Genomic DNA, 27,127 nt, shown 5'->3' with positions numbered 1-27,127 from the left:
AGGGATGATTACCTTTTAGTCAGGAGCTTTGAGGAGGCAACCCTGTTTTACAAGTCCCACAAGGGACAGTGAAGTAAGCATTTCTTACTTTGAAAGAAAGCGAGAGCGTTAAAGGGACAACAGTGCTCATAAATCTGACATGCAATGTTTGCGCTTTCCTCATCTTTAGTGTCTCACCCAGACACAAAAAAAAGTGCAATTCTTCACTATAATTATCCGATGTTTTTCATAATATATCCGAGCAGCCAGCTGGGTAATAGAATATCCTCCTCAGGAAAGAACAAAAGGAGGCCTGAGGACTGAGCAGAAATAGAAAACGATACTTGAGGTGAATGATTGTGTGGCTACTCATATGCCTCATCCCCTGTTCAATTATCAAATCTCTGCTTCTCAGTCCACATTTTTTCCTCCACCAGAACCACAAGACAAGAGCCGCGTCAGACTGTCGTAAATTCAGAGTTCAAAGCAACAATGAAAGACATGCAAGACAGCCTGCTGCTCTCCTCCTTAAAGGGATTCCTCAAGTATTTTTATATTAATTGAGGTTGTTTGTAGCACTCTGGGAGTGTAAGTCATTCAAAGAGGGAGCAGAGGTTGACGTTGGAATGTCAGTGAGGGTCAGAGATGAGAGGCTCTGTGGCAGGACACCAGAAAACGACCCCTTGGAGCAGCCAGGCCACTGGAGTCCCACTGAGCTGGACCAGGACCGGCTGCTTCAGGCTCAAACTGATGAGAGAGACAAGAAATGCTCATCTTCTTATTCTCAGTGATTTAAGTTATTATTATAACGTTAAGAAAACGTAAGTAAATGTATGATTTCCTTGACCACGTGTTAGCCATTTCAAAATAAAAGCTACAAAAATGAGACCTACACTCCACTTTCTGTCCCAGATGGGAAATAAATGTGTCAACCAGAAATTCCATCATCTGTGCCTCCCCACCACGGTGAGGTCACGAAATATCCCCACGAGACGCTGTCACGCATCCCCGAGGAAGGTACAAAAGTTAATCTACTGTCGGCCATGTGATGTTTGAATGCATCACCAGAATTATATGAAGGAAGCTTGACTATTTTTGGTAATCTCATTGTTAAATTAAAGCACCTTTAAGTAATGTAAGGTATCAGAACCAGGGTTGTTATGTTCATGTTATAAAAAGCTCATTTCTGCTCCTTTGTATCAAGTGAGGCCACATGAAGATTTGAATAGTGTTACATTTAAATTGAGCCAAGAGGAATCTGTTTTTACACTGACCATGCTGACACTTCAAATGATTAAAAAAATAAGATGTAAAAGACCTTTTTCTTATGGTTTCATTTTGTTGTAAATAACACCCTGCCTTCTTTCTATTAGGAAAGGTTAAAGTCACTGGAAGGAAGTTAAGGTAAGTCGCTCATAGCTGCCATCTACTGGTCGCTCTTTAGTGCTGCTTTTAATCTTGCGTTGCTCTTCGATGGGAGAAGAGTTCTCACTTTGGCAAAAAATGTGTGCATCAAAGGTCAGAGGTCACGCGCATTAGAAATATAAATCCAAATCTTGTTCGATCATAACTTTACACAAGGCGATGGAGGTTTGCTGAACCGAAAGAGCATTAACCACTGTGCCACCAGGACTGAGTATTGCATCATTTCTCACTTCACTTAAGTTCCTGCTGAAAGAATCATACGTATAAAATGATTCATATTGTAGAAGCCCTTAGACAGTCGCCCATATTGGAGGATGTTGGGTTTTAAACTGAGTAGAAAGAAAACAAATCAAAATGAAAACACAGTGTCTGAAAAAAACGTTGTGTTTTAGTGCTACATAGTTATTGACCCTGTTTGTAGTCTATATCGAAAAAAGCTGCAACTATATACAGAATTGTAAACTTGTGGCTGGGGTACATTTTCCCCCTAATAACTTATCATTTCTTTCTTTCCAATTAAGTACATTTGTCTCTGAACATGCTATGATGCTATAATAAGAGCATCAAAGGGAGCATAACGAGGCCTTAACATCCTGTGTTACTGAGCCTGATCCACAACATAAGAACCTGAACCGATGTGGTGCAATTGTTTTAACCTCAAATATCCCCGAGTGCAGCATAGTATGTTTATTTCCCTTTTTTGCTGTTTTTTAAGGAGTAATATGAAACAGATGACTAAATCCTACCTTGACAGTTGTGCTTTTACTGTTCCATCTAGTCTTTATTTAGAGTCTAAGGGAGATACCCTTATTTTTTCTGCATATGCATCGGTGAAGGGCACGTCTTCTCATTCATACAATTGCTGAATAGTAATTTTGATGATCTTGTTGGTGAGGTGTTTTTGCTGACCTCCGGTGGTGATAGTTCTCACCTTGGTGTGGGGATGTAAAAGTACTCCCAGGGTTTATCAGAACACACTGACATCACTTTTTGCTGTGGTTAAAGTGAACAGCGTTCATACTGATCCCAGTTCTATTACATGTTTGCAGCTAAGTCATATGTACACACGCAGAACAAAGAGGTTCAGTTCCCAATTTTGGCTAGTCAACATGTGGGAAGCATAAAAGAAACAAATTATAAGACCAACAGACAAAAAACTTAAGACAAGGAAAAGGCCTCACTCAACAGCTAGATTTTCATTATATTCCTAAAGAGAAAGCAATAAAGCAAAATATCAATATGTGATTTTTTTTTTTGTATTTTGCAGTTCTAAAACTGAAAGACAAATATTACAAATGTAGGTGTACTGTTTGTTCAGTAAATGTTTGGTCTACCCTCCTCATGAGTCAAGCTGCAGGAACATCTATACGCTGGTTAGCCCTCCTGTTGCCTCAAAGTTACCATTAAATAGGTTGTACACAGCACAGCACAGCACAGTACACTACAAACCCAAGATTTCTGATGTGTGAGTCAATTTGTGGTAATTTAGTAAAAAACTTAATTCACCATGCTACACTATTGCAGCATGTTACGTGATATGCATGACCCAGTTGATGTTGTTATTTCCGAACGACACATATGATAATCAAAAACTAAATAATCCTGTAGGTCTGGCAACGGCAAGTAGAAGTTTCTTTTTGTCACGTTGTCTTGAGTTTCTTTCATGTTTTGTGTTCATGCCTTTAATGTCATATGTAAATAACTTTGAATAGGGTTGTTCTTCAAAGTGCAATGCTAACAGACTTGAATTGCAGATTACAGAAGGCCCATTCTCACTGCTTGACATTTTTTTTATTATGAAAACATATTTTTAAAGAATCTGCATCACTTATCCTGCAATGTTGGCATATTTTGTGGCCTTTTTGACATCACACATTGCATATTCCTAAATAAATTGGCATTTCAAAAAGTACCAATGCAATTGTTGGACTTTGGGCCCCCATCAGGTTAGGCCTACTATGCTTGATACAGCTCTTTCTACATGAATGCATGCTAAATTATTGCGACACAATTTGTTGAACGTTATCTAATGTAAGCAAAAATGTCGGAGAGTTAAATGAGCACAGTTTAACCCTAGTTTGGGGACAGTTTTCACATGCACAACAGTCAGTTTGCAGACGCGTAGGCTGGAAGAACCCTCAACCAGCTAAACATCCAGCTCTCCTCTGATTGGCTGAGCGCGGCTAAAGGCGGAAGTGCAGAGCAGGGGGATTCCCCGAGGGAAGTTCCCAACTCAACTAGGCTATGTAAAATACACTGCCATATCCTCTCGAGCGCCTCGTTACTTTGCATCTGAAGATTAGGCGACGACGCTGCGGTGGTGTCAAAACAATAAAGTCGTCTTCAACAGTTACTCGGATGAAGGTAAGAGGACTCTGGGTGTCTGGCAGCGAGGTAAACGGAGCTGAGGAGTTGTCGCACGGTCGCTCTATCCACCGCCGGTTGAATGAGCTATGGCTAACTGGGTACTTAAAGTTTAAAGAATACGGAACTGTGTGGACTAGGCTTTGAATGACACTTTAAACTTCACCACTGCTGTTTCTCGTAAGGCTGCAACGTTGCTGTTAGTGTCCTTTTCAAACTGAGTCTGTTGGTTTTACTGCTACTTCATCTAGGAGCTGTTGGTGTGTGGTATCATTGACAGATGCTGTTAAAGACTTTTATTTTGAAGCTCCTTCAATTATTAACGAGCTGCTTTGGCTGGGTGAGACTAACAACCTCTTTCTTTGTTTGTATCATCTTAACATGTCCGTGTTAACTTTTACAACACTAAGTATGGTGCTTTTATTGTCCCAAAATTTCTTGGAAAATTACTTTGAAAGTCAGTGTTGACACTGGATAAGAAGTGACAAAAGGAATTTTATAGGTCACTGTTGTTCTACTTGTTGTGCAAGAAATTGCAAATGCATTTAGAATTTATTTGGCAGAATTTTTCAATGTGTCAGCTGCTCATCTAGATTTTTAGCTCATCATTTCTTACAGAACAAGGCATCGATTGTTCAAATGTTAAAACAATTTTTGTTGTGCACGTAAGCTGATATTCCACCGGAACTGCAGATATTCTTTGGTTATAAGCAGATATTGGGAAGTGTGTTTGTTCACTTTTTGCCCAGTTTGGTCTCTTGGAAATTTGACACAATTTTAAGAAAATATTGACATATTTTTTATGACATAATTAGGGTCACTTGCATCTTGCTTCTTTCACTAGTAAAAAGGTGCCTTGTTCGAGAGTGTTATTTCTTTATAAATTGATTTTGAGGTTTGTTTTAAGACTTTTTTTTATTGCTTGTAGGGCTCATGTCTGCTGTGTCAGTGATGATTGTGGATCACACGGCATGGAAAGGAACATCGGAGACCAGCTCAACAAAGCTTTCGAAGCTTATCGCCAGGTCTCCATTGAGAAGGACAATGCTATAAGGGAGCTGCAGCACATGGTAACGACTTTTCAAACTTTGTGTGAAATTACCAGCACCAATAAGAAGTCACAGAGAAACTTATAACATGTGTTTACCTGTTTTATTCTAAGGAAATCTGTTTTAAGAACACTATTATTAGTTATATGGGTGTGTAAAAATGTGGCACACACAGACATGCAGGTGTTGACTAGATTTCAGATATAACAGTCATACGTACATCATAACAGAGACCTTTTTTTCACAGACTGAATATTATGAACGATACACTCAGAAACTTCAGAAGCAATTAGAGGACCAGCAGCAGTTGATTTCAAAACTTGAAGCTAAGTTATCAGCAACAAGGCAACCATCAGGTCAGTGAGACGTGCCGGATAATATCTCTCATAAATGATACGGACTCTGTTTAATCTAACATTTCCTCTTGTACAATCTGTTAATTCTCTCTGTTTTGGATTCGTAGTGGAGATGAAATGCGAGCCTTGCAACCATCTCCTTGATGGGGCCGGCGCTTATAGGAAAACACAGTACCCGGTACGTTGGCCGTGCTTTCCCTATGCTATTTTTATGTCTAAATGATAAGAAACTGCAATATCATGTCCTCAAAACTGGTTCTTCATTCTAATGATCAGAATTACACATTAGCGTAGTAACAGCTTCCTCTGATATACAAACTCTCACTTGTTGGCAGCACTTCTGCTTGATGTGTGTGTTCTCGTGTCAACGAGATTTTAAATGAACAGATTAGACCAATGGAAAATCAATAAAGCAGTTACTGTGACACTCAAAATCCGGCTGATCTATACTGCCTGACGACTTTTGAGTGCTGTCTTTATGACTGTGTCGTCTCAGCACCATCATTTAAATAACTAGGCCTACAAATATAACATTTTAATAGTGTTTTTAACCCTTGTTTCCCAGCACTGAAGCACTTAAGAGAAATTCTACATCCTTGTGTTTTTCCTCCATTTGTGTCCCAATTATTCAAGCATCTGAGTAAAGCCAACATAACAATGCTGGATAGTATCCACCCTCTATTTCCCTCCACACAAGGTGTATCTGCTTTAACTTCACCAGATGGTGCTAGAGGATAACATGGCTGCACAGTTCAGCAGCTTGAGCCACACTCTCCATTATTTAACAGGCCGGGAAGCACAAGTGAATATAAACGTGTGATGTGTAAAAGTAACTGCAGTTGTATTAACAAAATGCCTCTGGATGATTGTTGCTGATTATCACTATAAATGTAATGTGTCTTTTTACAGGAGAATATGGGCACTGTTGCTGTTGCACCTAATTTGCCAGGCAACAGCAGCGTTGACTAGTATGTGTCTCCTTTTGCATAAAGACTATTTCATAAGACAATTGGACGTTACAGTCAAAGATTTATTCCTCACTTTTTATTGTTTTTGCTAGTCAGGACATGCTGGGCGCATTCGAGGCGATTCAGGGGAAATTCCGGCAGATTCAGTCTCTAACCAGAAGACAGAAAGATCACCTCAAGAGATTCCATGGAGGAAATGATACGTCAAACGGTAGTACACATTTTTACCAAATAATATCTGCGTTTTAAAAAATCTAAATCCAATTTTCTTAATTAAAATACGTCAGAGTAAATGTGTTGGAATTACAGCTTATGAGTTTAGTAGCTTTTGCTTTGTTCTTTAAGATAATTAGGCGGCAACACCTTAACCAGGACTGCACATGAATGCCTCATTGCCCATTGGAACCATGGCTGGCCTCCTCTGTGAAAATAGAGTGTAAAAACACATTAATTAATTCTTTTGAAATTTAAAAGATGTTGGCTGTGGTTACTGGCAGTGTAATTAATAATAAAACCTAATTATTCTTAATGTAAAGTGTGATGAAAATATATGTCTTTATATACATATTAAAAGGACCTGGATGATGTTTTAACGTGGGCAGCTTGTGTCTCTAAAACCAGCGCCGGAACACTTCAACCTGTCGCCCGAGACAGAAAATCTGTATAAAATCTCTTGTTTATTTCCTGCCGTCTGACAGATCAGCGGTTCTCCATGCCCATCCAGTGCACAGACCGCACAGCAGAGGCAGAGAGACCCTTCTCCGCAGCGCTGAGGCCAACAGCGGATGTCCCACTCCCGCCCACGTCTCTGGCATCCCGCGGCGCCAGCCCCGAGGACAGAGACTTAGTAGACTCTCTCACCAAACTCAGCGTCAAATTCCCGCCCTCTGCGGACGTTGAATATGACTTCCTGAACAGTGCTCCTGAGCGACACATGGGTCTCACCGCGCCCGTGAAGCGACTTCTCGGCAGCGTGCCCTCCACGCTGACAGAGGAGGAGCCCGTCGAACTGCCCATGCCTTTTGTCTACCCTCCATCCCCCTCCCACTCCACATCATCCTCGCTCTCCCAGGAGGGTGTGTGGGGACCCCAGCAGGTGAGAATCACGGGAGAAGGTCTGAGAAAACTAGTAGCAAATTATCAGTTTCTGATTGGTCTTTCCTAATGGAGGAGTGAAACGGTGTGAAGTCCAAAAAAAAAAAATCCCTTGGCTTAAGTGTATTACTGTGTAATGTGTGCAGATCTTTTTTTACTTAAGCATGGATGCTCTGGTTATATTTGGCATCTTTGCTGGAACGTGTGAGCCAGATGGAAGCACATTAGAGTGTCTGAATCTGATGAAACAAGCATGATGGTTAAGTGGGATTTTATTTGCTGATGTGTATAAATTTCTAAATAAAAAAAAAATTGTGAATGACAAGTGGTGAGATCTAAAAGTAAAGATTCTTTCCCTGGATTTCATCAACACGCCGTTTATAACAGGAAATCACATAAATAGTAAATACTTGAGCACAGTGTTGCTGAGTGTTTATGCAGGCTTGGGTTGACATAAGGGGACTTGTTCTTGTACCCTTAAAGCAACAGATACTTTAACCTGAATGCCGTGTGGTCAAGCATACTCTAATAGGGTGACTGTTTATTTAGAGCATGAATAATATATTGTTTTCTTTGATTCACCCCGCTCTGCAGCCTCTCTGGAGCCCCAAGCTGAGCGCTGCGGCCGACGTGACGACAGAGCCGGCGACGCCTCAGAGCAGTCCTGATAACTGTGCTTTCTGCCACGCTGTGGTTCCTCAGGACAGAATGAACAGCCACCTCTACTCACATTTCTCTCCTAAGAATGAAGCGGAGGACTGACAGTGGAAGCAGAGACTGACGGGTGAAGGCCACAAGTACTCCGTTACTGTATTCACGGTCGAGTCCTGCCTGCCACGAGTTACATGCGCTGTACTTGATTTTTTTAAAAGACACTGCAATAAGACTTGAATCCATTTATTTAATATTGAAGATTTGAATGGTACACTTTCATTATATTTTTCTAATATCACGCTGAGGTTTTATTTAGTACTAAGTGAAGATGATGCTTATTATGGTATATATGAGCAAATAAAGCCCACATTTACTCTCTCTTACTACATTTCATTTATGTATTAATAGTGTTTAACATGCAATTATAAAACAGGTTGGGATACTTTAAAGTGTGTCCATACTTAATAGATAAAAGGTTCTTTTATTAACTTTGTTTTTCAAAATATTTAATTTAAAATCATAATTTGCACAAATATATTTGCGTTGTAAATAGAAATTTGCTGTAATTTCCGTCTCATTTGTAGTGTTTTTGCTATTTCTAACACGTTTAAATCATTATAAAAGTTAAATATGCAATGTAAATATTAAAGCAGGCTAAACAGACAACAGTCACAAGCTCACCAAAAGTTTTACCTTAGCTCATATTAAAATGCATTTATTTTTCCAAAGCATAACTATGAAAAATATCACATTCTTAAAGAGACAAGTAATCATAATTTGCACATGGAATAGATCTACGTAAGCACATCGGAGCACTGTCTCTAACATTTGACTAAACCTGAGTCTTTTCTAAACAGGAGCATCCGCTTTTGCAGTATTTATTCACACCTTTGCAAACAATTGCCGTGATTTCCAGCATTCAGCGTGAGGATGTTTGAGGAGACGGAGACCCCGTGTGTGCTGGAGCACTTTGTTGTGCAGAGAGGACCTCGCAGCCCTTCTGATGCGGGTTGGTAACACTTGTGGTGGGTAGATGAGCTGGTGTGAACACTGGAAAACCTTTTTTTTTTTCCTCTTTAAAACTGTCGGGTGGTATAAGTGACTTCTCATAATCACATAGTGCTTAATAGACTGATTGATTTCAACCTTAACTGGTATTTGGCGCTGTGCGTTCACCGTGTTACAGAATTGGCTAGAAGGGTGTAAAAAAAATGTAGTAATGATTAAAAACTAGTGAGTCATTAGACTAAGAAAGATTTGTACTATCAACATTTACATGAAGGAAAATAGGATTAATCATGCTCTAATTAAAAAATGATTTAATGTATTTAACCAAACATAATGCATGTTTATTTTGGAGTGACATACATTACATCATGGACACTTAAGGGAGAATTTATTCATATTTTTTTTTGGCAAATACATATCCCTAATGATCCTGTCTGCTTAATCTGTGAAGAGTTGAACATCGTGCAGCCTGCATGCTTTTCTCTCTGGGATTATGAACAGCTGCTTGCTCATAATTATGTTGTCATTCATTGTTATTTGGAAGAGGAAACTCGCGCTGACAGCTAAGGTTTTTTTTCTTGCATGTTTCCGGACACTGTATACCTACTCGCTTGTGTGTACAGTAATTGTTTAAGAAAACGCCACTATAGCGTGTTTATCTCCAGTGGAATATGAGCTATAAGTGCTGTCTATCTCCTTGGGACATTTGAGGAAAAGATTTGAAATAGATTCAAGAGCTCCAAAAAAAAAATCAAAAGAGGACATACAGGCACAAAAAAAGGAAAAGGATATGGATTGAGAGACGGAGAAGTAGCAGGCTGATTACAAGGTGTCAAAATTGCCAGGAGCAAGAAGGTGAAAGCAATCAGGGGTGAGAAGAGTGCAGCATTCGTGAGGGGCAACTAATTATCCATCTCATTTGTGGAGAGAGGCATTTGAGGCAGCTCTAGCCCACTGAATGGTGACAGATTGGTGCGGAGGAGAGGGGAGGTGTTAGAACAATGGAGCCCAGCTCACCATCATTACTGCATGCTAATCAGCAGTGCTTCTGCACCACCAGTCGCTGTTGCAGAGAGTTCAGGGAGACATGGAAGTCAACGGCTTCAGGGGACCGCAGGCGCTCTATAGCAGAGAGGAGAGGGAGGAAAGTGACGCACAGTGTAGCTGCTGGCACTCTACCACTGCTTATGTGAGCCTGTAGGTTATCCTATAAAGACGCTGATCTCTGTGGCCTGTAAGAGCAGCTTGTTCCTGCAAGATGAGCTGATGAAACTGGAGTGTTTTAAGAGGACTGAATTCAGCTCTCTGTATGGTTTTGTACAGAACATACATGTCGTAATGTCATTCAAAGTTTCAGCCATCATATTAGCAATAAATAGAGTAGTAGGCTTTTAGATTTTAGATAGTGTAAGTTCAATTAAATGCCTACTACAGTATATAACCTCATGTCCATGCCACTTAAAAATGCACCTGCCGTCTAATAATGCACACTAAATTTAAGATAATAAGGAACAAGAACAGGACTTCAAAAAATCTTAAAAATAGGTTTTGAAAAATACTTTATCATCACAGGGTTTGAAAAAGTTCTGCAGAAGTCATTGATTTAAAAAAAAAAAGGAACAAACAAATCAGATCCGGCGCAATTATTTTACAAAATATAAGCATATAACTAATCAATATTTTAGCTTTACAACACATCCGTAAATTCTAAATCTAAATTGTTTTGTTTGTTATAATCATCTGTGTTCACACCGCATTAAATAGTGTCATAAATGTCTTCAAGAAGGGCCTCAATAGTGTTAAAAGATTGAGAATGCAGCGGCGTCTTGTATCACGCAAAGCCATTATAAAACCATTTCATCACCACATGCTAAAACATTAGGATGCACATGTTGTAAAATTGCAATATCCAGTATATTAGCAGAAGGAGCTGTTACGTACATCTTTTCTGATGCATGTGATGAAGGTTTGTTTACATTTGTGATGATTGAAGACGCATAAAAACTTTAACTATGAGTGAAAATCTACTTTAATTCAATCTGGTCACTTTTTTTGTTAATAGAATATATGTTAACCAGTTTTTATTCTTACTTCTTGATTGGCTTTTTTTATAGTGTCTATAATATATAAAACATAACTGATTCACAATGACAAATTGTATTATTCTTAAAGGCATACCATCTGAGTTTCTCCACTTTCTGACATTAATTGATATCAAGAAATTAGTGCTGAAAATATAAATAATAAAAAAATAAGTACAACAACAACAATAATATTTAAATATTGTAATTCTATTAAAGAAACATACATTTTCCTTATTTGCCACTAATTAGTTTATAATTGCAGTAGACAATAGACATGAGGCACCATTGTCAAGTCATTATTTCCAACAATTACTCTTCTGAATATTTAAACAATGTTTATCAGATCGTGCCATTGCCAAGAAGATACAACACCAGGAGATTGTTAAAGGGTCTAATCAAATGGAAACAAAACAAAGAGATAGCAAGTGGATTAAGGTCACCTGGCTACAATGGCCTCTTCACATCAATGTCATTATGATAATTAACAACTTAGGAGAGAAGCATATTCAACTGTCTGTGCACTGGTCACCGTTGGCATGATAGACTGCCAACTCTCATGGCGTCGCGAGCTGCGAGTATCACCTCACAGTTGTCTTGCCATGCGTTGGGCTCCTCGTGCTCTCTGTTGCAGGAGCGCTGGGGCTGACTTTGTGTTCGATTAAACGTGTTGAAGCCGTCGATGTGCCGCGCAAAGTCTCAGAACGGCCCCTCTCCCCCGTTTGTGTTTGTTGCAGTGCTGGTCTGAGAAACCCTGATTTCTGGAGCAGAGATTTGGCAGTCACAGCAAGTGATGACAGAGGCAGTGGTGAGATCGCACCCAGAACCCCAAAGGAGGCTCACATTTCAGGCTCGTTCAATACACAAAAGCACTGATCGGCGGGGTTTGATGAGGCCATTGTTCTGAGAATCCCATTGTTCAGCCGCTATAGCAAAGACTACTTTTATATGTTTACTGGTGGAGGGTTGTAGTTTTGGATATTCATAAACTTCTGAACTTTTTAAAGACATTTCACTGCCAGTTTTTATAATTCTACAACCAAAAAGTCTCCAAAGATGTCATCCTCCTGTTATTTTATCGTCGCCATTAATTCAGTGTAGGTTGTTTTTCTTCTCGACACACGGGGGTGGGATGGAGCATGGGGAATGTTTGCAGAATGGTAACTTGCAATTGAAGGGTTAAGGCAGCATGAAAGAATCCATTCTCGGTTTAATGACCTAGCCCTCGCTGGGCGAGGACGTCAGGGAACATGCTCTTGACTTGTACTGAATTTGCCAATTAACACCTCCAATAACAGGCTGCCTCTGAACATCACCAATGTAGGGAGAGGAGGAGCAACTCTCATGCACTTTGTTTTTCAGCCTCTGATCCTGTAATGATGAGGTCTGGAAATGATTTAGCCGTATATGCAATGCTTGGTAAAGTGGAATTTTGTATGATAGCTGGTGGATAAATCCGCATTTCATGAGCTGCCTTCATGACTGGCAATGATGTTGGAATTATTTTATTTGTCCACGTGCTGCTGCTCGAATCCTTATGCAGTTATTGGACATTCTATTTTTCGCACATGCCCATATGGCCGTGTGCAGCTTCAATTAGACACATGGCTGGTAGCTAAGATACACCGTGCCTGCTTCCTTTTGTCTCTTCTTCTTATTGTAATCCATGAAAACACAAAACAACAGCGCCTTTCTCGATGGATAGAATCGAAAAAGATCTGGTCCTTCAAATAAGGTCCCCGATCTAGTCACCCCTCCGGTTTCACACATGCTTATCAGACTCCCAAACAACACCTTGTACAGGTGTGAATATCAAAATCCCCCGTGAAAATCACAGTGGGTACTCTTGTGTTGTCCTCGGAGTCCTCTTACGAGCAGCAGTGGCTTTTGAGTCGGGGCTGAGCTGCTGCTAGCTAACGGCAACTGCAGAAACACCTTTGGCTAAGTGTAAGGTGGACATCCTTTTACACCAAATGTGCTTAATGACTGAAAAACCGCCACCCGCATCTAATTGAAAAAGGAGCCTAAGTGTACAGTAGCTGGTTATTGCCCGGTACAGTCACACCATAACACAGTAGTTTCACAATTCATTAGCAGCTACTTTAACAATATACAATAATTAAAAGGTAGCTGCATAATTGATAGCAGTTCACACCATAGGGAAAGTGCAGCAATCCATCTAATGATAGTAATAAAGTGTAGTGGGTTAGGACACAGAAGTTAACACTTAAGGTGTGAGCTGTGTACAACTGTGACGACAAAGGCCTCGTCCTAACACTTCATCAACATAACAGATACAAACACTGCGAACATGTTAGTCAGACTCATGCTAGCGAGGACTGCAGACATTCACCATCAGATCATAGCTCTCGTATCCTCATGCCCGACCACCTTTTTTGTCATGCGGAGAAGAATATGAACCCTGTTAGAGACGCGACATACAAATCAATTCATTTATTCAGTGTTAAGAAACCATCTGGCTTGATTAGGAGCTGAAAGTCATCCTGGCAGGCCACTTTCCTGACTGACACCTCATAGATTTAGTGGGAGGACGGCTTCATTTGCTGCCTTTGCTCGGCTCAGACTCCACGTCTTCTCGTCATGTCAGACTTCAACTGAAAAAGTCTCCAACCGGTTCAGTTTACCTCTAATTTTCTTACAAAAGATTCAGCATATCTGGGTTGTTGTTTATTAATCTTAGATAGTGAGATGTAACACTTTTTGTGTTCTCTTTGTGGAAGCTGTGAAAATGGCACGCCATATGTAATACACTTGCTTGCTGTTGGTCTTGCCAATTCCCCCAAGATCAGTGATTCCTGTGCCAACGCTCACACTCTCTCTTTGTCCTTGTGATTTGATTGAGCCCGTTGGATTGGATGGCTTTCCTTTTTTCGATGCCGTGTCTGTTGTTTAAGTGTTGATTTGATGTCACTCGCTGTCCAGTTAAAATGAACCAGAGCATACGTGTTCATTTATACCTCCAGGCACATTTGTTATAATCAGTCAAAGGTAGTAAAAGCAGCGATAAAACAGAAAACAAAAGCCTCACGTGGAGGAAAGATGTACGATATAAACGAAAGCATATTCATGTTGTGTTCCCCTCCTTCTAATTCTGCACAAAACAAATTGGCTGCATATTTTGTTCACACCTTTTGTAACCTGGGGATAGCAAGCGCAATTCTCCCTCGTCATACCTGTGACAACAACCTGCAAAGTGCTCCCAGCGCCCTAATCTGTGAGCTAGAGACCTGCTGCTGCTGCTGCTGCTGCTGCTGCGGCTGCATGTAGATGTTGTTTTTTCCTTCCTCTGCTGCTTGTCCCTGTGGTTTTTTACATTCACACACCCACCAGAATCACACAAGGTAAAAGAGAATATGTGTCTCGCAAGCTACCAATTTTTTTTTTTTCTCTCCTGGAATACGTGTTAGCGTTGAGCAGAAAGCAATAAAGGCAAACCGATGGTGTTTGATTTAGAAATGGCAGTCTGACCATGATTTTAGCATCAACAGATGGCCGGTAGATTGGTTTAAATGAGTAACACCACTGCCTGCTTTAGAGTTGGCTCAAGTAGTAGAGTAGTGTACTACTGTCTGATCATATCTCCTCGTGTGAATGATGATGTCACCGTGATAGATGCTACTCAAGTGGGATCAGACCTGCTCAGTGATGCCTGTAGAGACCAGCTCAGGGAGATCCCTGTCTGGCTGCATTATTCAACAATACGCCCCTACCTCTCCCAGGGAAAAAGGGACTGTTGAATATTTGAAAGATAGTATTTGATTTTTTATTTAAGTGTATAGATGTGGACGGGAGATGTGGGGGAAAAAAAATAGAGATAGTGCCAGTCGGTGCAGCCTGGACGGTCACCAAGGCAAGTTGCCGAGTTTTTCTAACTGATCTACGGGACTTCTTGGCCGTCTCACTGGGGGACGTTTTGGAAAAGTGGGCTTCTTCGAGCGCCTTTTGACTGCGACTACGGGTTGACGGATCATTGATCATTTTAGTCTCATATTTACCACCATTAATTAGTTTGAAATTTAATCAAACAGTCTTGCATAGAACTTTCCAGTCACCTGCATCTCTGTTTTTAACGGCTGTGCCAGTTGATACTTTAATTACACTTTACAGACCATTTTTGAGCTCAAACTGTAGCTTAATGTAACAGGCCTTTATTTTCTCCTGTTATGTTCACATAATTACACAAAATAAACCTGGTAAAGGTTTATATGTGACTGTGAGGACCTTCAAACTCACGAATGTACAAGTGTTGAAGTTCAGAGCCCGTCCTTCCTATGTTTCTTCTTCTGTGGTATTTTCTAAAAAGTAAATCAGGCTTATTTCTAATCCTCATCCATCCCCTTATTTATCATTTTATTTTGTGTATATTTTTATTTTTTAAAATGTTATAATGTCTGTCCCAACATGTTAATATATATATTTAATTGAACCGGCACAGAAAAATCTTTTTTTTTAAGACCGCTTGCTGCTAGCTTAAAGTTACAGCAGTTTAAGCTAACGTACGTTCTGTATCTACTTGTGTAAGAGCTGGAGCGGGCATTAAAATAAACACAGAGGCTCTGTTTCACTTTAAATTTATCAAAATTAATGTTGGTCAGCCATAAAGAAATTCCAGTGTAACGCGTCTTTCCTCGAACTGACACATCGCTTAAGTCCAACGGTTAGCATAATGCTATTCAGGCTTAGCTAATACTTAAATAGAAGTAAAAGGTATCCTGAGTCCCCTCTGGACTCCTGAGCTGTTTTGTTAAACTCATATCAATATTTCACTCGCAACATAAGAAAGGAAATCTGCTCATTGATATTGTACCAGACATTGTGCCAGACAGTGATAGTCTATTTTCAAGCGTAAAAAAAAAACAACATGGCTGCAGAACCACTGCTCAGATCCTGACGAGCCGAGCAGAGTATCGATCCATCTTGCTCCGAAGACACTGTCATGTCACCTTTGCATTTAAGTGTTATCTTGTCAGCTTCAAATGATCTAGCTGTCAGATCTGGAGAAAGCCGCGCCGTGTGATGTTGCTTTGTGTCTAATGTCCAGCTGTTGCTTCAACACTCTGCCCTTAAAGAAGATACTTTTATCCAGTTTTAAATGTCAAGATATAAATATAAAATCAGATTTTCTTGTGTGTAGTTTTCGGATGCATAACATTTGATTCTTAAATCCAACCCTTCCAGGCAGGTTTTTATCGTTCTCTTTCCTTGGTGTCAACCTCTCCTCCGGATAATTAAATAGACAATGTACGATAAATGTTATCAGAAGCCCAGTCGCAGCTCAAACCAAGTGCAAATTGCTTCAACAATGATTCCTTCTTTATGGCAGACATAACTGATAGTTAAAGCCTCGGTTTCCAGCTTTGTGGTGAAAGGGCACAAACTCTTTCAGCCAAGGTGTGGTAACAGGGTGAAAATCTGCACGCAAATTCACTCCCTGCTAATGACAACACACCCAGCACTAATTTCCGTGTTTTCACTTACGATTTTAAAACCGTCCATGATTTATCTCCTCCTTTTTTCTTACATGAATCATTGTACCATGTCCAAGGTCTAATTTAGTCCCCAGCACAGCGTCGGATAGCTTCCTGGTCATTTAAAAGAGTTTCTGCTGGAGAGGCCGGAGAGCGTGTGGGGCTGCTATAGAGGCAACAGTCGGACACCAGCCAGTAGTTCACACTCGGAGCACACTGGTGAGGCTGTGAAGATGGATTCTGTCTTGATTATACGGCACTGTCTGCATTTCTCATCTTCTTAATACGTGTGAAGAAGAGGCACTGTGTGACATATCCTTAATGTGACATACTTATGCACATTCATATTGAACAGCAAAGGATCTGTACGTTTATTTCTTGTCTCATAATTGGCAAAGTTTCCAAGAAAATAAAGCGCTTTCCACGTGTTTGTTTGTGACAGCCGAGATGTGAGCGGCGCAGACATAAATCGTGTCACATTTATTTTTCCTCTCAACTTCTCTTTCCCTGTAGAATTCAGAACTGATCATTAACCTTTCCTTTAGTTCCTTCCCTTGCCTGGTCACATTTCCTCTCTATTTGGTTCCTGGCCCCATATGCCACTTTCCTATTTCCTGCCTGCAGACAGCAGGGAGTAGCTCTATTATCACCTTCCTAGAGCTGTCTTTGAATGTGAGAGGCAATTCCATTTCACTCAGCCATGGGGAGGAGGAGGAGGAGGAGGAGGAGGAGGAGGAAGAAAAAATGCACACCATAGAGCAGACAGAAATTGGTTGAGGGTTACTTCATATACTCGGATGTAAGACTATGTTGCTTTTTGGCTTGTAATGCCAAGATTGAAAGGTTTTCTCGTAGAATAGTTCCAAATCAGAGCAAAGGTTAAGTGCTGCGTATCATCCCTGTTTGTTGTGTGAACACTTTAACATTTAGAAGTCATCTTTTGAAATATTAACAATGCTAAAGCAGGTATATTACACTGCTGTGAAGCTGTGCTAAACATATCAGAGACGTCTCTAATGCTTCCGCTCTCCAGCGTGCTCTTTCTCTCTCGTTTTAACGACATCTTACTCGAAGCCCGTGTGTTATTTTTGGGCTCCCCCTTCGTCTTTCTTCCAGCTTTTATCAGCGTCTCGTTCTTTGGACTGCGAGGGCTCTTGACAATATTGCTCCTGGATAAATTAAACATGAGTTACGTAGAGTGATAATCTGTGGGCCTCTCTTTTCACACTGCATTCCCAATGAGCTGCGTGTTGGCCTGGTGTTGTTGCCTGTGATTTTAATGAAGATTATTCTTGTAACACGACAGTCGCCTGTTTGCTCCTATTCTCCCCCAAATATTTTCTCTTTTAGCAAAGAATTATTTTCATTTTTATGTGATCTGTGCAGCATTTGTGTTTTTATTTTTGTGTATTTTCCGTTGCAGGTCAATCACAAATGTATCACCGGATAAAATCAAAAGATACTTAGGTGCCAAATCGAGGATGCTGATCGTCAGATAACAGGTTTTTGAGTTGTTGTTTGAAGATTAAAGATTCAAAATCATGTCAGTCTACTTATAGATTAAACCATGCATTTTTTTTCATACTGTCTAAGGCAAAAAAAGCAAAGCTAAAGTGACTAGATTTGACCCTCTATTGTTCATGTTAAGCCTGATATCGCTCTGTAATCCTCCAAGGATCCTCAGAGGAGTAAGTGCACACTTCATGGCATGGCCACTCTTAAAATGGAACTGATGTTTTATAAATAATTTCAAAGTTACAAACATCAGCCCCTCACAATCACAGCCGTTCAATGATATTCATTTGGCATAAGTCAGTTTCATTTCTGCGTGCTTTTCATCAGAAATGGCTTAAAAAGTGGAGTTAGTCTGAATTTTTCATGCCGTGGGCTTACTGGGGACGGTGGCCGTGTTCCTCACTCGCAGACGTCTGACAGTGCATGGCAGCAGAAATAACAAAATGGTCACAAACCCCAGCTGCACTCCCCGCAGGTCACACTGCCTCTTTAAATATTAAAGGGACTAGCAACAAACCAAACAGTTGATAACGGGTCAGAAGCAGGTGATAAAAGAAGTTTTGGTAGGGACATTAGCCTTTCTGCTAACTTATATCCTCACCATTTGTTAAAACACATAATACACATTTGTAGGCTTTACTCTCAGGGTTTGTAGCTCCCAGAGGAACACGGTGTTTCACAAGTGTTACTTTGCTGCTGAATTTGACGAAATTCACACATTTATAATTACGCATTAATTTAAAATACCATCATGTTACTTCTTTTAAGGAGGATAGCTTATGCTTCATTCTCTCATTATACTGCATACTTCACTACTTATTAGCGTACTGTCATTGTCCTGTGAGGTATAGAAACAATTGATAGACAGAATTAACTTACATTAACGTGTGGAACAGGAATATTAAGTGGTATGTTAGTGTTAATTTCACACAGGACTGTGCAATAAAATGCATAATGGACAGTAAATAAAATGTGAGTGGTGCTGAGGTGAGATCACAAAGCAATAACTGTGAATAAATGCACTGTGAAACAAATGGTATAAGAGAATAAAATGAATTCAAATAATGTCTTTATTTGTTGAATAAAAGCTAAACAACACGGGGAAATGTTCGAGTACAAGGATGTGATTGGGGATGTGTTCAAATGGGTAGCAATATTTAGCATAAATTGCTAAATAAGCCAGAGTTTTCTCCATCATGCATCAACATTTATTTCAGTTTAACTCACCTCTGCACTACGATCTTACCACAGGAGCCACGTCCCTCACATCTCCGCTGCACATCCCGATCACCTGTCCTGAGGTTAATTTGCTGTGAGCTTTGTGGTAAAGAATCACAGTGGGCTCTGTTCTGGCTGGGCAAAAGCCTTAAAGGCCATCAATAATGAGCAGGTGTAGGAGTGCACTTCTGCGTACGGACGCGTGTCCCTGTGTGTCCAGGGAGGACGGCTAATAAGGGTTTAAAAGCCACAACTGTCCACTCCGCCCCTTAGCAGGCCTCCAGCTGTCTTTTTCTGTCAGAGAGCACCCTGATTCCCTGTGACAGAGCGGATCACTGGTGGCAGCTAACCGCAGGGGGCGATAGTTATGTTAGCATAGCACAAAGCCCCTCCACGCTTAATCAGATTAGCCGTGCTAGCTAATTAAAGACTTAGGGTAAACACAGGTTTGGTGTTTTCCTGTGAATAAAGGAGGCAGGAAAGATGGGAAGAAATCCTTCACTTTGATTTATTGATGGAAATTGCAATGTGACGTCTGGCAAACAACATATAAATAACTTAAAGGCCATCTTAAATGCATTCCCATGAAATTTTTAGTGCCGCTGTAATATAAGCCACTACCTGTCATGAATCCCAAATAACCTTGGCTCTATCCTCTTAGTTGAGCCCAGTGTGCCTCATTCCTTATTACTGGCCTGACAAGGAAATGTTTACCCATCCGACAAGAGACAAGCCATTTCATAGTCGGGAAAAGCAATTTCACCTGACTGGAGGAGCACACGATGTCCCCCATATCCTTGCTGGCTATAATTTTGTTGTCATTTTGTGTGCTGTGATCATATCATCGAAGTGACAGTGCTGGGCATTAGGTAAAGTCCCTAAGCTGGTGCTCACTTTCAGGCTTTTTCTCTCCTTGTCATTCACATTGATTAGATTAGACCCAGGTGGCGAGCAGGTTTCTTTGGCACAACAATAAGAAAATGGCGATGCACAGCTTGGGGAAAAAAAGCAGATTGTTTTATGCACAGCTGTAAAAGATCATGAAGGGATGCTTCTTATAGATTTGTTAGAGATCAGGATCTATTTTAATGCTCCACCTGCACTGAAAACTGCACATTTAAACATGCATTTAATAGAATTTCTTTAGTGTACAAATTAAAGCATTAACGCAGATCAGAGGGACCTAGTGTACTCAGCTCAGCTGGTCAATGGTGTGTTTGCACAAGGCAGCAGGCAGAGATCCTAACCTGCACTATACTATCCCCCCCGAGGGACCCGGCTGGCCGTGAACATAACAAATCAGCCCCCCCCCCCTCCTCCTCTCTGGTTATGTCCACTGTCTGTGTGAGCCAATAGAAAGGCAGGACTTAGCCTGATAGATACGCACCATGGCACCTAAGGGAGACAAACCCAGCTACTACACGGGTGCTCAACAATTGGTTTAAAAAAAAAAACAACAACAAAAAAAACAAGCTCATTTTGCTTATTAAAGATTAGTGATGGAAGTGAACCATAATCCCGTAATGAGCCGAGCAGAGAGCGACCTCTCTTTCTTGCTCAGGCTCAGACAAGCCTGTTCTTGCATGTTTCGCAGGGATAGATTGCCGGACCCTATAGCCCTACTGTAATGACCCCTCTTGTTAGCTGCAGAGATTTGTGGCGTTCATTAGAGATGCAGGGTGGATGTGGACGTGCCCGCCAAAGAAACAGGCCTCCATCCAGGCTGCTAACCCCTGCTTGGTCGAGATTGTTCCAGGCAGAAGAAAAACTAAAGCAAGAGTTACTTCAGTGAAGTGGAAATGTTTTTGAGGATATAGTATTTGACTGCCATTTATTTCAAAATGTTTCTAATATTTCCTGAGAAAGACATAACAAATGAGTGGCGTACCCAACGAAACCGTACGCTTTTAAAAGAGAGGCATGAACTTTATATCCAAGTACAGCCATTAAAAAAGAAGCTTGTGTTAGCAAGTGCAAGGTGGCTGCAAACATGATGTAGGACTGAGTCGCTTTATTTTGCAGCATTTCTTATACTTTATTTCGTCTTAACTTCCTGACAGTCTTATAATCCCGCAGAGGGGACTTTGAAAGATCTCTTTGAGCTCTTTTCTGTTTTAATTTGAAATAACAACAAACTTAAGATTTGCTCACATAAAAAAAAACCCTACTGATTGAATATAATGTGGGAAAAACATCCCACATGATTTTTTGTTCTTCTGCAGATGTCATTATGAACAATAAGGCAGCCTTAAAATGGCTTTATAAGCCTCTAACTCTTCTTATAACAACATTTCCTAAATATTATTAAATAAAAAGTCTGCACGTTTTCTTCTCCTTCCTGTGCCATGTATTTGCCACATGCAGCCCTGCTATCAGTCCTCCGGTTCATAACTTTATACGTTATTAAATATTCAGCAGCTCTGGGACTCATAAACACATCTTCAGTGGGACGCCATGATTTCACGCTATATCACAAACATTTTAAGGCATCAGATGCGCTGCCTGTCATGGACTGTCATTTTTGGTGTGTTAATAATATATCTTCCCGCAGACATACTTTGGCACTCATGGCGCATAAATAGGTAAATAACGCGGATAAATAGGTAAATAACGCAGCTGACGCTACAGCCGAGAGAGGAAAACAACATTTATACTTTTTATCTATAATTTTTCTGTTTTTGTTTTTCACATTTATAAGTAGAAACGCTCGGAGTCCATATGTTTCAATCCAATATAGGCCCATGTCACACTACAAACAAATCATTTGCTCACAGCGCTCCACAGATTGTCCTAATTAAGAGCTGTCTAATTAAATTACAGCCCTGAGTTAACCAATGGCGATACTTGTTTCATTAGCAGAGAAGGCAGAGTGATGGAAAGAAAATCCTTCCTGATTGCAGGATGGTGTCAATTGGCTAATTTGCTGCCTTCGGTGCTTCAAGTCGGCGCAAAAGGCGTTTTCCTCGCGTTAGATTTGGAAAAGGCGTGTGCACACGCTTGTGATATAGGTTGAGCTGACAGTGGCTTCCTATTGAGCCATGCAGGTCGAGAATTGCATCTCGCCGGCGAGTGAACTCTCCAAGAAATTTATGAATGTGGGCAGTGGCTTTGCGAGCTCCGATGGATCAGAGCTTTCGTTGCAGGACCATCCTATTATATCCGCGAGTGACAACCTGGAGAGAAGTTCACCTCTGAAAAAAAACTCTAGGGAGATGACGAATCAGTCAGAGGCAGACAATTTTCCCGACTCCAAGGACGCATCAGGGGACGTCCAGAGGGGCAAACTCTCTCCTGATCTTCACGGAGTCTCTGACATCCGTCATAATTTCGATGGATCTGCAGGAGAAAGGTGCATCTTTTCTCCATCCGCACAGCCACAGTCAGTCTCAGCAGCCACCATGTTCCCGTACCCGAGCCAGCATGGACCAGCGCATCCGGCTTTCTCTATTGGAAGTCCCAGCCGCTACATGGCCCATCATCCGGTCATAACTAATGGAGCTTACAACAGCCTTCTGACCAACACTTCCCCGCAAGGCTACGCTGCGGCCGGCTACCCTTACGCGCAACAGTATGGACACACGTACCAAGGAGGCGCTTTTTACCAGTTCTCCTCCGCGCAGGCGGGACTGGTGCCGGGGAAGGCGCAGGTGTACCTGTGCAACAGGGCCCTGTGGCTCAAGTTCCACAGGCACCAAACGGAGATGATCATCACAAAGCAAGGGCGGTAAGTGCGCGCACATCTCTGCCACACACCTGCAGAATTAGTCGATTTTTTTAGTGCATCATTTTCAATCATTATTTCCCCAAATAAAAAGGACGAACGACTTCATCTCAAAACAAAAACAGGGAATCGAATCTGATTTTTGTGCACTTTTTTCTGCTTTCTCTAAATCTGTCTTCCTTCGTTTCCCGCAGACGAATGTTTCCATTTTTAAGCTTCAACATCTCTGGCCTCGACCCAACTGCTCACTACAATATATTTGTGGATGTAATACTCGCTGATCCAAATCACTGGCGATTCCAAGGAGGCAAGTGGGTGCCATGTGGGAAAGCAGACACAAATGTGATAGGTATTTTGGTTTATTTTTGTCCTACATGTGTTGCGCAATTTACATGTTTTATTTCACAGTAAAACTTTGTTTTATCATTTGTATTTTGATCACTGTGTGTTGTTTAAAATCCACATTTTAAAAGGGTATTTATTTTTAATATTTAACCTTTAGAATGTGTTTTATTCATCTTTATTTTTTGCGTATTCTTTTTTTTAGGAAACAGGGTCTATATGCACCCGGACTCACCAAATACCGGTGCGCACTGGATGCGTCAAGAAATCTCGTTTGGAAAGCTAAAGCTCACAAACAACAAGGGTGCATCCAACAACACGGGGCAGGTAAGATGTCCAATTATTCAAGAGATAAATATTTGTAATGATGGTTAATGTGAAACCACATGAGAGGTAGCAATGCATCCCCTCCTATTAATTCCCTTTCTTCCTGCTGCTTGGACATGTGGACTGTTCTTATCTTATTGGCTGTATTATTTGCAGCACAATAACAGCAGCGCACAGTTATTCCAATAATACTAAAATAAAGATAAAATGGGGCTAAATCCGTTCAGTGTTCTGCTTTAAATCATCCATGCAAAGTTTGAAGGCGAGTTCCTGACGCGCGTCTCTGATTGAATCTCCAGATGGTGGTCCTCCAGTCTCTCCACAAGTACCAGCCCAGGCTCCATGTGGTGGAAGTAAACGAGGATGGGACAGAGGACACCAGCCAACCAGGAAGAGTCCAGACTTTCACCTTCACAGAGACGCAATTCATCGCAGTCACAGCCTACCAGAACACCGACGTACGGCCGCTTCAGATTTCACACAACACAGAAAATATCCAGCAAACCAAACCTCATGTACAATTTAGCTATTTCTATATTATTAAGAAAAATTAGCTGCATTTTTTTTTTTACATTTTTAAATATTTTACTGATTTATTTTGAAAAAAAAAACAGCTACGGATTTAATTTGATCAAGAATAATCTAACGAGGTGACCTCATCCTGCTGGAGCAGCTTTACGCACAAATTAGGGCTCGATAGTGAAGAAATACTATTTCTGAGACAGACATTGTCGCGCGCTGATCTCCAAAAACACACTTTTTTTTTCCTAATCCGTGCTTTATCTTTTTTTCCACAGATTACGCAGCTGAAAATTGACCACAATCCGTTTGCTAAAGGATTTCGGGACAACTATGACACGTAAGAGTTTCTTTCTTTGATCAAATTCGATTGTCGTTGTCTTTGATTTTGTTTTATTCTGCTGAATATTTAATTCTCAAAGTTATTAGGGGTTCATAAGGTTTCAAATTATTAATTATTATTATGGGGGTTTTCTCAATTTTAATTAACTGCATTTGAAGCAAATTATTTTCAATTTATCAAACAGAAATCTAAATATTTCACACAAGGAGCAACATGTTTATTCGTTTAGCTTGTTCATTTATATCCTATAGATGACAATAGTCCTTTATGTGAGTTCTTGCACTCAAAATAAGTGAATGATAATCAAATTGGATGCGTAAAATTCCGATTGGAAACAAAACCAACGCGAAGTTTTTAAGAATGCAACCTTTTCTTTTCTCTGTATCAGGCAGGAGGCCTTTAGCAACTCTCTGTGTGCGTAAACACGAGACTTCATGCCATACATGTCCTCAAACTCTTTCCTCACTTATGAGACGCGATAATCTACAGAATAAAGTCACTGGTGAAACGCAGATTGACCTGAAAGCTTTTGATTTTAGGACAACCAGCCTGTTTAGTGACTGAATTGTTTCTCTGTTTTTCCCTCCATCTTTTCAGTGTCTACACAGGCTGCGACATCGACCGCCTAACTCCATCACCGGGTGACTCTCCGCGTTCACAGATCGTGCCGGGTGCGAGATATGCCATGCCTAGCTCTTTCCTGCAGGACCAATTTGTCAGCACTTATGCCAAATCTCGCTTTCACCCTGGCGTGGGGACTGGTCCTGGCACGGAGCGCAGCGTCCCACTCGGCAACAGCTTGCTCTCCCCGCAGCAAAGCGAGGAGCCCACTGTTGCCACCCCCCCGCAGCGATGGTTTGTCACCCCTGCCAACAACCGACTGGACTTTGCTGCCTCGGCATACGACGCCGCGGATTTCGCCGGTAACGCGGCCACCTTGCTGTCCTACGCGGCGGCCGGAGTGAAGGCTCTTCCCCTGCCGACTGCGGGCTGCTCCAACCGGCCTCTTGGCTATTACGCAGACCCGTCGGGCTGGGGAGGACGCACGCCGCCGCAATACTGTGGCGTCAACAGCAAATCCAGCTCGGTCTTTTCCTGCTGGCCCGCTAACTCTCTCGGGGGCAGAGCGGGAGCCAACTACCTGGCCGAGGAGGGAGACTCCATCCCCACGGAGAGGTCACCGATCGGCGGCGCGGAGGAGGCCAAACCCAAAGACATGACGTCAGAGTCGAGCTGGATAGAAACGCCGTCCTCGATTAAGTCGATCGATTCAAGTGATTCTGGGATCTTTGAACAGGCCAAAAGGAGGAGGATCTCACCTTCTGCCACGCCGGTTTCAGAGACAGTTTCTCCTCTTAAATCTGAGCTGCTGGCGCCACGAGAGTGCGAGAAAAACTGCACAAAGGACATTGGTTACTACAGTTTCTATCCTCACAGTTAAATCTATCTATCTATCTATCTATCTATCTATCTATCTATCTATCTATCTATCTATCCATCTATCGATCTATCTATCTATCTATCTATCTAACATAAAAAGACAAAAAGTTAATGGCCAAAGTGTAAATTCTTCCACTACTTCCGGCTCTGTTCTGTCATGAGTTGGGCGCCCACTGCTACGTCAGAAACACTGTAAAATATATAAATATAATGTACATAATATTGGACATTTGGTGATAGTGATTGGATGTACACAAACTAGAAGAATTCCTAAGTAGAAGAGCGAGCCCTCCTCTGTTAAGTAGCCTGAAAAAACAGTTAGTAAAGAAAGATATGAAGACTCTGTACATGAAATGTTCTTGTGTAGCATAAACTGGCACAATAATCCCTGTCAGTGGAAAAAAAAAACTAATGTATTTTGTACTTTATCAAAGCTGTAGGTTACCAGATGTTTATGACGTTACGGATCACTGCTACATTCATGATACGTGTGGTTAAAGAAGTTATAAATGTTGGTAATGTAGTCTTTTTTTTATGTTTTCATTTCGCCGGTTATTTTTTATAGCCCGTATGCTAAATGCTGTTGTGAAAAATGTATCTGTTGTAATGTGACTGAAACATAATAAATGATGTTATCATCAGGACAAGCAACTATTATTTTAATAGCACGCTCCTATTGGACGCTTTGTTTGGCTGTTTTTTTCATGAACGCATCACGTGGATTATCTTTCCTGTTTTATCAGGATCACATTTATTGATGCGTAAAAGAGACATTCGTGTTGCCTCTGCGCGCACATATTAAATAAATAAATAAATAAATAAAAATAAGGCCAGGCCCTCACGTGCGCCTGCTGATTGGTCAACAAAAACAAAAGACAAAAAACGGCGGATTCGAGGGTCTGTTTAATGACGTGTCAATAATGGCACAACAAAAAACATTAAAGATGGCACAAACATAACTGCTTCCTAAAATGGAAGCACTGGGAATTTAATAAGACTTTTGTGTATATATGGAACTATTTTATCCGCCAGTATTCAAGTAAATTACGTGTTCAAAAGTAGGCCCACTTAGTGTTTTTTCCTCACTAAACTTTAAGGATTGTTCTCACATTTCCTTGCAAAGACTTTGTTTGGCAAGCTTCGAGGGGGATTTTGCTTTCTTTGTCACACGCTTTAAAAAAAAACTGCGAAGTTGACACGTTTCTGTTGGGCAACTAAAGAAAGTGACACATTA

General features: G+C 41.0%; 2 protein-coding genes across 3 annotated transcripts; both read left to right on the top strand.

Moving 5' to 3' along the window:
• Positions 1-3,637: 3,637 nt before the first annotated feature.
• On the top strand, positions 3,638-8,359 carry tank (TRAF family member-associated NFKB activator). Of its 2 annotated transcripts, XM_069663303.1 has the most exons (8): positions 3,638-3,768; positions 4,697-4,838; positions 5,065-5,173; positions 5,281-5,351; positions 6,083-6,141; positions 6,234-6,352; positions 6,840-7,237; positions 7,831-8,359. In XM_069663303.1, the coding sequence occupies exons 2-8, from the start codon at positions 4,740-4,742 to the stop codon at positions 7,996-7,998; spliced, it is 1,023 nt and encodes a 340-aa protein (XP_069519404.1). In that variant the 5' UTR covers positions 3,638-3,768; positions 4,697-4,739; the 3' UTR covers positions 7,999-8,359. The 2 variants fall into 2 exon arrangements, with proteins under 2 accessions (XP_069519404.1, XP_069519405.1); XM_069663304.1 differs by lacking the exon at positions 6,083-6,141 and having other exon boundaries at positions 6,238-6,352.
• Positions 8,360-22,239: 13,880 nt separating this feature from the next.
• On the top strand, positions 22,240-26,536 carry tbr1b (T-box brain transcription factor 1b). Its single transcript, XM_069662847.1, has 6 exons — positions 22,240-22,925; positions 23,117-23,271; positions 23,470-23,591; positions 23,891-24,049; positions 24,389-24,450; positions 25,051-26,536. The coding sequence occupies exons 1-6, from the start codon at positions 22,240-22,242 to the stop codon at positions 25,892-25,894; spliced, it is 2,028 nt and encodes a 675-aa protein (XP_069518948.1). The 3' UTR covers positions 25,895-26,536.
• Positions 26,537-27,127: the final 591 nt, after the last annotated feature.

The sequence above is a fragment of the Semicossyphus pulcher genome, unplaced genomic scaffold, assembly GCF_022749685.1.
Source record: "Semicossyphus pulcher isolate SPU_LCO1_2020_fin unplaced genomic scaffold, fSemPul1.0.p SCAF_15, whole genome shotgun sequence".
NCBI classification, from domain to species: domain Eukaryota; kingdom Metazoa; phylum Chordata; class Actinopteri; order Labriformes; family Labridae; genus Semicossyphus; species Semicossyphus pulcher.
The sequence above is the reverse complement of the archived record's forward strand: the minus strand, read 5'-3'. Positions and strand labels throughout refer to the sequence as shown.

Bases quoted from the DNA above. Each gene is read 5' to 3' on its own strand.
- tank (XM_069663303.1), top strand. From the start codon at position 4,740: ATGGAAAGGAACATCGGAGACCAGCTCAACAAAGCTTTCGAAGCTTAT. The intron at 4,839-5,064 runs GTAACGACTTTT...TTTTTTTCACAG, and splicing joins TAAGGGAGCTGCAGCACATG to ACTGAATATTATGAACGATA. The intron at 5,174-5,280 runs GTCAGTGAGACG...TTGGATTCGTAG, and splicing joins AGCAACAAGGCAACCATCAG to TGGAGATGAAATGCGAGCCT.
- tbr1b (XM_069662847.1), top strand. From the start codon at position 22,240: ATGCAGGTCGAGAATTGCATCTCGCCGGCGAGTGAACTCTCCAAGAAA. The intron at 23,272-23,469 runs GTATTTTGGTTT...TCTTTTTTTTAG, and splicing joins AGCAGACACAAATGTGATAG to GAAACAGGGTCTATATGCAC. The intron at 24,451-25,050 runs GTAAGAGTTTCT...CCATCTTTTCAG, and splicing joins TTTCGGGACAACTATGACAC to TGTCTACACAGGCTGCGACA.